The 12,624-nt window shown below is 33.1% G+C and overlaps 1 protein-coding gene and 1 long non-coding RNA gene across 4 annotated transcripts in view; one reads left to right on the forward strand and one right to left on the reverse strand.

Annotated features, from left to right (window-relative positions):
- LOC138310676 (cardioacceleratory peptide receptor-like) overlaps positions 1-11,912 on the reverse strand; it is a 45,128-nt gene extending 33,216 nt beyond the window's left edge. For 2 of the 3 annotated variants that reach the window (XM_069252006.1, XM_069252005.1), the window contains exon 1: positions 10,824-11,074. In XM_069252006.1, coding sequence (XP_069108107.1) covers positions 10,824-10,958 — 135 coding nt within the window. In that variant the 5' untranslated portion in view covers positions 10,959-11,074. Of the gene's footprint in view, positions 1-10,823; positions 11,075-11,451 lie in introns of those variants that run through there. The other variant, XM_069252004.1, reaches the window with a different exon arrangement.
- On the forward strand, positions 4,861-7,235 carry LOC138310339 (uncharacterized). Its single transcript, XR_011206407.1, has 3 exons — positions 4,861-5,274; positions 6,425-6,535; positions 7,095-7,235. It is a non-coding gene; the product is annotated as an uncharacterized lncRNA (long non-coding RNA).
- Positions 11,913-12,624: the final 712 nt, after the last annotated feature.

Genomic DNA, 12,624 nt, shown 5'->3' on the forward strand with positions numbered 1-12,624 from the left:
AGCCTAGCAAGTGTAAATATATATAGGATCTTACATGAGTTCATTTCATATGAGATTTTATGAAACGAGTCTAAGAAGTTTTTATTTTTGTGAGCCTTGGCGAGCAAAGTTAAAATTTCAAGACGAGTTTCATAACATCTAATAAGAAATGAACACAAATTTTAGATACTTTTTATCACATATCTACAAATACATACATAACAAAAAATGTCACGTCAAAATGTATTCCGAAAATACAGCAGTGGCCGCCATTTTGTCCCGCCGTCCTCGTAATCCTGACGTCACGTCAATTTTCCTTACGTCGTTTTGTTTTTTCTGTCTGACGTCACAATGAATTTATATTCAATGAAAATCGCTACAGGTCATATTACACTAGTGACATATGCAAATACATTACACGGGGAAATCACTGGATATCAGGCGGATTATTTGATAAATGAATAAAAGATAAATAATGAACACGCGAATTGTCGTATATGCAAAAATAAAGCAGTTTACATTTTCTGCTTCGATTTTAACCTTTGACACATCATAGTAAATGTACGTAAAACACTAATGTACAGATAAGATAGGAGTGAAACCAAAGCCAAATGTACAGAGTTACTTCGTGAGAGTCAAGTATTGGATTTATCTCGTATAATGTGAACACCATACCATCTATACATCGCCTAGACATCTTCCTGATACAGCTCCTGGCTCTAATACTGAGTTTATAGGCGGACTGTTCGCGTCACTGTATCAGTGTAGGCAATAACTGCAGGACACATCTATTAAAATGTTCCGTCGGTAGATGTGTATTAATGTGTTTTAACGAAGAGATCAACCGGCTGTATTTATAAATTCCAATATCTATTTTCACTTGTAAATGATATATTTACATATTGCGCTAATGTTGAATAAAAGAGAGTTGATTCAAACGATTTGAACTGACACTAGTAATATTAAATATATGATGGAATGAAATGTTACATTGAACATGCTTCTACATAGATAGCAAGATTTTAAATCAATTTAATGAATTGCTTTTAATATGATATATCTATACACCACAAACTATCTATCTATACACCACAAACTATAATTCTAAAACTGCACTTTATCTCAAACACAATTTTGTACTTTTCATCTCATATTTCTAATAAGAAACCAATTTGTTTTTAATTCAAGTGGCCTTTAATAGATGGTCCGCCTTCCGTCCATTAACAATTCTTGTTGCCGCTATTTCTCAGATATATAGGTTCCTTATACCCACCTCTAATCAAAGTTATATACCATCGTGCGTTTAGAGACGTATAGCTTCTAATTCGTTTTATCTATCAATCAAGCAGCTGAAAAGGAATGAAAACATAGTAGAATGTTTACCTGGCGTATCTTGTCGGGTATATTGTATGCAATTAAATATGATGCGTGTGGATAGTATTGCGCATTTAAAATGATTTAACATCACACGTACACAGCATGTGTCTATCTAGCAGGGCGCCAAAATCTTAAGTGTTTGTTATATTCCACGTAGTAAACATCGTGAGAGGCATCACTTTGTTAAGTTATTTTTAAAACAAGATATCGCAATCGTTAAGGTTTCCGTCAATATTTTGAAATTTGCCGATCTGCGTAAGAAAAAGAAAAATCTAGTTAAAGAGTCGTTGGTTTGGTTTGTTTAGATAAGTTTTTTGCCCCATTAACAGTCAGGGTCATTTGGGAAGGCCACCCATGTGCAATGTAGTTGCGGTACTTAATGTGTGTTTGTTTGTTTTATTAATTAACGTCCTATTAACAGCTATTGTATTTATGGTTAGGGTAGGTACGGTATATTCGTGTTGTGTCTCCTTGTAATAGTCGATCAAAATACATGCTTCAGTGATATAGCACTATAAAAAGGGCAAAAGTTCCACTATACAAGAAGACACAACATGAATATACCGCAGTCTCCCAAAACACGCACCTCGCACAACATACACGCAACACACTGCATACATGGGAGGCCGTCCTTGCATGACCGGAGCTGTTAATAGGACGTTAATTAATCAGACAAACAGACAATCAAAATACAACTGATGCATCTTTGCTTTTAAATTCATTGAATTGACTTGAAATGTATAAGCATGTTTGTTTTGTTTGATCATATTGACGTCCTATTAACAGCCAGGGTCATTTAAGGACGGCCTTAAATGGAATGGCGTATAAGAGTGTGAGCATCAATTTATTGGCTATTAAGGAACATTAATAAATCGATCACTGAAATAGATATCTTTTGAACAAAACTCGCTTTTTAGATTTTTATGTAGAAACGATACGTGTAATGTGAGGCATCAAAGACGGAAAATCCCAAATAAATTGTCTACGTAGCACGGGTAATCATATAACATTGTTAAATTAAATTAAGCTCCGCGAACAAGTTGTCGAGTACGTCCTAATAAATGAAAGATTTTAATATTAAATAATTAGATTTGAGGAAAAGTTATAAAACGTTACATATATGTATGTAACGCTAAAAGATATTCCACCACCAACATAGCATAAACGACACACATCATTCACCGGGGCTAATCGTACAAACCGGGCTACGCTATTTACGCTCGTGGAAACGCTTCTTTTACATAATATTTCGATACAAGGCGACATACTTGTAAAATACGTTAATGTATTACAGGACAGTGCTTACGAACAGAGGAATACATCCTAAAGGTAAATGTATCAAGCTAATGGAATTTTAACCGAACTCGTATATTTATTATCGCCAGGAACCATTTGTGAAACCTGTATTGTGGAATCTGACTTGCAGGGTCGATAATGCGGAAAAAACGAGGCTTTGGCTTCAAACTGATTTACAGCACGCAAAATTTTATGAGGAAAACCATTATGTCTATTTGTCGTATCTCCTAAACGTCAACATACCGTATAAACGTTCCTGTTGCGTTTATGAATATTTATGTTTATTGTGTTTTTCGTAGATAAATGTAGTGATAATGAACCTGTAGAGAACAGATTACATGCACGAGTTTGTTGTTGACATTTGATGTATATTTACTACTTGGCAGACTGGTTAAGTTATTGTTATCCATTTCAAAGAATACATTTATGGAAACATGAATTATTATAATCAGAAATTAAATTATTAGAAATATAGAACTGATAGATTTTAAGGATAACCTTTGTCACCAGTACATTGGCTGGGTTTGGTTTGTGAAATGAATGTGCAATTTATATATGTGGCCTTAATGATAGATCCGGTCCACAAAAACATCGCCATCGTAATTCGAAACATACATATCAATTTGATTAAAACAAATACTTACAACCCCTTCTTTCAATAGTGGATCTGAAAAAATTCCATACGAGGTCACGTTCTAGTGCCCATCTGTACTTGAATCAAATACATAATTGTTTGGGCGAAATGACTACGAACACTTGACAGATCTATAAAACTATTCCGTCCCCTGAAATTCAGTTCCAAGATTCTTGAAGCAGCAATATGATTGACTGACTATTCGAAAATTAACCACAACTTGCCACCTTATGAAATGCTGTCAGCTCCTTTATTAAAAGGGGAGATAATAAGGAGGATATGTGTTCCATACATATACTAGTAGTGCCATTTAGTTCAAATAAACCATCTTATTCAAAAGAGTAAGATTTGTGTAGATTAGTCACCTTCTTTTGTCATAAAAAACAACATGTGGTTGGTTTATAAAACGGAGAGAAAATAGGATTTGTATTTCAAACCGATTTAGTATATAAGATAACCGTCCTATTAACACCTTGTTGTCATTTAAAGATGGCCTTCAGTGTATGTGTTGTTGTATGTACAATGTTCACACCATTGCAGAAGTACGCATATATCCAGCCGCAGTCTTGGTTATTAAGTGAAGTTCTATGCGAAGTACATGAGTGGGGGACCTGTTTGCTTTTGACATATCGATAAGAAAGAAGAAACATAGTTGTAAATACTTTTCTTTTGACATATCGATAAGAAAGAAGATATCTACGTTTGAAATACTCTTCTTTTGACATATTAATACATTGTTAGAACAAACATGCGCTTAAAATACTCCTGCCGGACAACAATGTTTGTAATAGGCAAGAGGAATTCGCACCAGGTTCTTACCGAAATCAGTGAGATGATAAGATTATCATTTTACCGTGTATTTCAATCCTACCCAAGACTTCTATAACCGTGAACATAAATATAGACTTCTATTATAACGGAATTTCTTTCCTTAACCCCTTAACTCCCAACTACGCATTTCTACGCATTTTCGTGTCGGTGTTAGAAAAATCGCAATATCTCCCTTATTTGTTGAGCTATCGGGATACTGTTTACATCCTGTAAAACTACAGATAACAGCCGACAACTATTGTTCTGAGAAAAAAATTATTTGGCATCGTCTTTTTTCTCTTTCAATGAGTTAAAAATTCATGCCAACTTAATTCCGAGCATTTTGAAATTGTTGACGTCGTGTGTCAGACGGCGTAACCGCCGGATCGGAGATCCGACATTGCATCTCGAATTATGCAACAAGTAGCAAGAAATAATACTTGTATTTCACGGATTTTGTAGTTAATAATGTCAATTTTATGTGTGACTAATTTTATTGAAAGAAATCCGTTCTAACATTATTTTTTTCTCGTAGCATTTACATGTAATAAGTACCATGTGTACTACACAGTAAACTTCGACAAAATCCTAATACAAAATAAACAAAATATTTATTTACCATACATACCAAGAAAGCCGAGAAACCACTGGTCAAAATACACAAATTTGTAATTCATTACATGCCGAAATAAGTTTTCTATTGTTTCTACAAATCAGAAGCACCTGTGCGATGAAGATGGCATGGGCATCGATTCTGAGTTGATTTTCTCAAACGATATAAATATAAGATAAAATTCACACAAGAAACATATTCAATTTATCATTAGAATAACGAGTTTTGAAACATTGTTTGATATTTGACGAAGAACAAGAATTATATGATGCTGACGACAGCGATATCTATTTATAGTAGTAGGGTATTTCCTGACCGGGACAGCCACTTTCGATTTACAACACGGCCATGTGCAGACGTAGGCCTACATGTATGTGGACATTTTACCTAAATAGTTACCAAAACAACATGACCAACCTTCTGATTATGATATTCAGCAAACAAACTTTGAAGTGATATCAACGTTATTGATGATACAAGCCTACATAACAGTTGTTATGAACATACATTGACAGCTGAATTATACTGTAACTGCACCAAGGATTCCAAGGCACATTTATGTTGAGTAAGTATATTTGAATTTCTCTATACAAAATATACAAAATACATTATCATGTTTTGTATTATAAATATACATGTGTACATTGTAGGTACCCCCCCCCCCCCATCACACACACACTTTGTGTCTGTGGGCCTATTGGAATAGCATAACATCTGTTTGTATGGGTTTGTGTGAGTAATTATTACATGAATGAAAATGCTCTGTTATTTTACAAATAAATTCTACAGATTTAGAACATTATTTGATCAATATACAAGATATATATGTTGTCACAGGTCACAATCTATTTCCACCCCTACATGTAGGTGTACAATGTATAGTGTTACTGCACATTCAAGTTGCTAAAATGGTGTTAACATGCATATGTTTAACATGTCTTTGTCCAAATTCAAGCAATACATGAACATTTATGTCATGTCAGATTTTGTTCTAAAATGGAATATACAACAAATATAAATAATTAAGTAGTAGATATACAGTTCATATACACAATTGTATATGGTTTCAGTGATATTTTATGTATAACTGGTAAGATGTATAAGTACTGTGTACATGGACCATGTATATATTTTTTAGACGGTATTCAAATTCGCAGTTGATCAATCCCTCAGTTCAAGGTTTACAAACATGTACTCCAATGATCTATCTCTTCATTATTTACTATAGAATACCAGAAATTGATACCCAGAGGATTTATGTACAAGACAAACATATTATATTACATTAGTTAAATTGTGAAGAAAAAGATAAAATAAAAATACATGTAATCTGCACCTGATGCTCAGAGTAACCAGAGTTTCTTCCAACTCTAACACCACATAATAGACATTCTATAGTATGATATATGTCACTTCACTTAGTCTGGCAATAGATCTAGAGTCATTGGAACCAGAATAGTCTTGCTATCCAGATGGAAACTGGAATGGTGATTTTATTTCTAATTTTAAACATTTTAAGAGATTCTGTACCTGGACTTTATATATATGGATGGAATACCTGACCAGATTAAAAACAACAATGTATCTGCAATAGCTGAATAAGATTATTCATACTGTATTTTGTTTTTCAGTCTCTAATATGTCCAAGCCTTTTGAAATGAGAGTAATGTAAAAAAAAAATCAAATCTGACATAAATATTTCATCTTCTTTTCAGGATTTTTTTCTTACCTGTTATGATCAGTTATTGAAATATACTGCCAACCAGAAGTTTTAATGGAAGATTAGTGAAACTTTGAGAAATCTGCTAGATTGTATTACTGCAAAGGTAAGAGTAAACATGTTTGTTAACTTCAATTAATCAGAAATGGATCACAGGGACCTGGCACGAATTTTTTAACCAACAGTATACATATATAAATTATAGTATCATAAATGTGTATACTCTGTCTGTTGGGTAAAAACAATCCGTGCCAGGTCCCTGTGTCAAGAGTTTTTTGGGTTTTTTTTTAAGGGGGGGGGGGGGGGGGGGGTTGGAAACTTATTTTGGATAATTTTTTTTATATATATAAAAAGGTGTTTTCACCATTTCTTATATTCATTATCACACCTTGGAATTTATACCAAAAGTTTTATCTTTATCAGTCTAAGATCTATTTTTAAGTGTAACTTTCTAAGCTGTAGTGTATTCAATATGAGCAAGATTTAAAAAAAAAAAAAAAAGTATTTAATTACATACATATAACATGTGTACACATGTATTTATACTTAGTTACTTAGAGTGTACCATACATTTCATTTGATGTTTGTACAACCAGGGACTGCCATTCAAATGATTTTATGATTCTGGGTGTTTTTTACAATGTTTGTTTTATTGAAACTTACAGGTACATCAGTTTGGACTACATGTATATGGACATCAGTGGGTGACAACCTTAGGAAGATAACCAAACTCCGGTTATGAAACTGAAACTCAGCCAGTTCATCACCATTTTCCAATCTGCATTATTAAAAATACCATACCTGTATCTGACTTTTGAGTTCTTTCTGATTTAATTCATACAGTTGTGAACTTTTACAAGTTACTGTGTTAAAAAAAAAAAACATGACAGACACAATATATAGATACATGCACATGGATATTCTATACATAAATAATGCAACCAAAGATACAAGATATATGTATGTGTCTACAATTCTGACAAGTTACAACACACATGTGCATGTATAGATATACGGACACCTCATACTGTGTAATACAGTATTGCCGTAAAAAGAGGTGTCTAAGGCCTGTGGTAGACGCCATATATAAATATATATATATATCTGCAATATGATCAAGACAACATACATGTACATGTATATGTTTGTAAATACAGCAGTGTATCTATGAAATGGACAAGACATATATATACGGTGCAGTGTCTACAAACTAAACAAGACATATCACAGTACATGTATATACATTTGTATACATGTATATGCGGATTTAGTGGATGGGGGCTCCTGTCCTATAAATTACTATGGACATGTATATGTAGTAATGTTGATACTGCAATATGGTCAAGACATAAAATATACATGTATAGACACTGCAGTGTACACATATCTACAATATTGTCAAGACATAACACATAGATGTATAGACATTGCAGTGTATCTACAATATGGACTATACATAAAACATACTTGTATAGATACTGCAGTGTATCTACAATATTGACAGTTCATAAAACATACATGTTAAGTGTATCTACAATCTAAATAAGACATAAAACATACAATATACATTTACATGTAGATACTGCTGTATGGTCAATACATATACATGTATGTAGACACTGCAGAGTATATACAATAAGGGCAATGCATAAAGCATATACATGTATAGACACTGCAGTGTATATACAATAAGGTAAAGACATAACACATACTTGTTTGTAGACAATGTATACAATGTAATAGGGTAAAGATACATGTTTGTAGACACTGCATGCAATGTATCTTATAATATGGTACATATAAAGACATAATACACAAGTATGTGTATTACATGGTGTCTACAATAAGGGCAAAGTATATCACACATATACACACGAATATGCACGCTGCATTTTGTTTGTAAATGCATGCATGTATATTTGGGGGAAAGTGGGGGTTCCTACCATATAAACTTGTCTTTTTGGTTATGAAGCAATATAGGACCGGACATAGAACACACAGATAATAAATGATGAATAGAGATGTTTTTATTTCTATCAATATAAGATATGTACATGCAAATTATCATGAGTGCATGTAAAAGTAAAATACACAATTTTTGTCCATGAAAGCACACTTGTCTACTTGTCTTTTACTCTGAATTGATTTATTTTGTTGATGGATATTGATACTTTTGTGTGGATAAATTAAAGAAACTGACACTATATAAATGGACAAATAGTTGCCTTGATAACTTAAAATTACTGCAGTATACGTATGTCTTGCATTGCATTTTTTCGCTGAGTACATATATATTTAGACATCTTATCTAAACATCTTGATTTGGGAGAACACACGCATACCTATTTGTAAGTCGTCTTGCTACGATGACAAAGGAAATGATTGATATGAAATAATGTTATACTGGTGATTGTTGGCGTTCCAAAAAAATGAATTGATCTGAGTATGAATATAAATATTTAATGTTGTAAACAGTAACATGTCAAACAAACAATTTTGCAACACAATACATTTTTTTCTATGTGTTATTCGACTGACACCCATGGAAATGGATCTATCAGCGCAAAACTACATTTTTTCGTAGTTTATATTTTGGTTGCCATGGTAACATTTTTACGCAAAAAATAATGATTTGATACTCATTCTGGCCACGTCCTCTTTTGAAATTAATATGAAAGTTTAAAGATTACTAAGCCTGATATATAAATTAAACTTTCTGTAGTTGAAGCAAGACAGGTAAAACACTAATTTTAACATTTTCAAAAATCTTCGGTTTTAAATGTTGTTGGTTTCCATGGTAACATTCAAAATTAAATTGAAATTATGGCATTCAATAAAATTTTCAACCCTTCTGCAATAATATACTTGATGATCAGGTTGATAAATGGACATTTAAATAACTTTCGTTATCTTAAGAGTGATAAATGTAGGAAACTTTAACTTTTTTGTCAGATTCCAAAGTTTCGGTTGCCATGGTAACATAATTAATGTGAAAACATTATTTTTCTAACAAAATTTGAAAAGGTTGTGATCTAAAGTTTTTAAATATATATGGGTTGATTACCAAAATTGTTGATGCAAAAGGGTGAAAAATCACTTTGAAAGAAAATGTCGGATTTTCGGAAACTCTGCTAAAAATTCTTGGGAGTTAAGGGGTTAAACTTTATCTCATGAACGTGAGCGTACAATAAGTATGGCGCGCGTCAGGCTTTATGTAGACTGACGTCTGTGTAGTTAGTTTCATTCTCCAGATAAGTTTATTTGGAGATACAGTTCATTATAGAGTCCGCCATATTTTAGTGCTGTGCTGGTAGCATAAATAAAAAATAATGAGAACTAATTTATTTTCGTTCGGGTCAATTATTTTACAATTTCATTGGGATTTTAATTCGTCGGGTATAAGAACACAAGTGTTTTTTTAATAAATGTTCGTGTGTTGACACTTGTTTGTTATAAGTAAGGTATATGTATATGCGCCCGTAACTGAACAACATTTTTAATATACTGTTTTGTCTTCAGATATGTATTGAAAACGTAATGTTTTGGTGAATTTAGTGAAAATCATTCAAAGGTATAAACAAACATATGACGCTTTGTAAGCAATTGCAACTTAGAATGTATGCAGTGTAATAGTTTGCATTTTTATGTTTTTTGTCTGTTTAGATGAAAACTTAGGGTGCCTTTGTGTTTATACTGCATTGTTATCGTAAATATCATGATTGTCAGTGCTGCCAATATTCAATTTGAGCTCTTGTTCGTACTTGTAGCTTTTTAATAAGCTTGAAAAAGTGGATCATGAACGTTTTGAAAAATAGGTGTATTTTACACTTTTCAATCTAAATTATATGTTTGAAGTATTGTGGGCTTGGTAATCTGATTAAAATACATATCCTTCTCTCCACTACTCCGTCACACGTAATTATAATAATTATCTGTATTTAAGTCACATTGGTGGGCTTAAGCTTGGAGACAATGAAATTGATCCTGTATATCTTAAAGCAAGTAAAATGGTACGTTTATCATGAAAATCCAAGAAGTCACGCTACCGTATATTCGAGAGGTGATAATTGGTTGCGAGATATACGATTTCATTGACTCGCACTAAAATAAACCTTGTTTGTACATTTATTCTCTATATATAAAACGAACACACATTTCAGATGTTATATGTATGTCAAAACAGCATAGTTAAGAACGTATTTAGAGATCGATATCATGATATATCTGGACATGAAATGAGAATACTGTTTTTTTTTTTAATTGTTTACGAGTATCATCATGAATTAATTGATTTGCCATGATAACAATACCATTTATTGTTTAAAAGGTTATCTTAAATGCATGGCATTCTGGTTAGACAATAAAATATGAAATAAATCAAAAGAAAGTCTTACCGCACATCCACCATCCAGACTGATCTCTGAGCCATTGTGAGTCGGAGAGTGTCCCCCGGGGACGCTGTTTGTCCCGTTACCGGACATTGTCATATTATCAGAACTAAAGGTGTCCGTGGTGTGATTAAAATCCATAGTTCAATCTGAAGCCAACAGGCAATGCACACTGGCGCGTACGAGGCACGAGCTGTGGTATAAAAGTGCTCAGTACTACACTGGCCGCATATTAATTCGAGAGATAAAAGTCTTTATTCTCTTGCATCGAACATACAAATTTGTCGAAATCATTAGCATGTTCTAAAAACAGGGTTCGCGATGTATTAACCAGCAGTTTTTGATGTATTTTTCCCTTAAATAAGCCTGCCATATTCCTACGATTAACCAAGAAACGATATTCACACATGCATTATTTTTTGGTGTATGTTTTTATGCCTCCCACAAAAAAATTTTTTTTTTTACAGCTTTCTTTGCTTTAGTGATTAATTATCATTCACAACATAAACTCAGATATCTTCTCTTTGTTTTGCTTATATCTACTATAGACAAAAATAAAATAGTAATAAATAATACATATTGTATAAATTTGCAGTGTCTTGTGTAAAGTCTAGTAAGTATCACGTTATCATACTCTTTGTTCAAAATCTCGAGATTTACATTCCGTGATGATTAAGTTGTTTTTGTTGTTTCATAAATGATGTAGACACAAATCAGCTCACACACTGTTCCTTAGACCAGCGTGCTAATGGTCGAGGCTGCAACGTCCATTTGGCTTCCTCTACTTATACATATCAGTAACATTAGCCGGGACACAACTGTAATGAAGCTAGTGTTAACACTCGCCGATACTCCGCTATGGTTCATACACGCGTTTATTTTGTATGACTGTTAGATAGGCGACCAGTCAGTGGTTCCAGCTTTACTTCCTCTTGTATTATTTCTCACTTGGAGTAAAGTTATTCCGGAGGGTGTAGCCTTCTGTAGATATCGTTCTAACTGAACCAACAGTCTTCAGTGATTTATATCACCGAATACATATGACGTTTTCTCTGACCTTTTAAAAGATGATACAATCTGGCAGTAACGTGGGCTACGTCGATTTAAACGTTTTCTTCCGACTTAGGGCTTACACAGAGGACATTTATGTATTATCAGGAGATGTTTTCTTCCATTCTCTAATTTGATGTTGACGCAATCATTGTTCCGCGAATACACTCACTATAACCTTGAATTAAATGAGTGTGGTAAAATGTATCATTAGATTGCGTAAAACGACAACATACGTCAAACAAGTCGTGAGTTAATGTTCATTTTTTTAATTTTAAAATCATGAAACTTGCAATGATACTACCGCAGATAAATTATCTTCCGAAAAAAACCGGCATATTTTCAAAAATGAATATCATAGTGTTTGAACTCCGGAAATAGCGATCGCCGAAGCGAGATATGTATATTTAAGAAAAAGACATGGTGATCAAGAGCATAGTGTATGTAAATTAATCACTTTATCTAGAAACTAACATATGATATAAAACAACCTTCCCATAACAACGATTATTAACACATGACAATATCTTATTGAATCCGCGCGGTTAGATGCCTTAAAGTCGGCTATATTTTTTTGTTTGTTTGATTAATTAACTTCATATTAACAACTATGGTCATGTAACGCCGGCCTCCCATGTATACGGTGTGTTGCATGTAAGTTGTTTGTTTGTTTGATTGATTAATTAACGTCCTATTAACAGCTATGGTCATGTAAGGACGGCCTCCCATGTATGCGGTGTGTTGCGTGTATGTTGTG

The sequence above is a fragment of the Argopecten irradians genome, chromosome 16 (assembly GCF_041381155.1).
Source record: "Argopecten irradians isolate NY chromosome 16, Ai_NY, whole genome shotgun sequence".
NCBI lineage: Eukaryota > Metazoa > Mollusca > Bivalvia > Pectinida > Pectinidae > Argopecten > Argopecten irradians.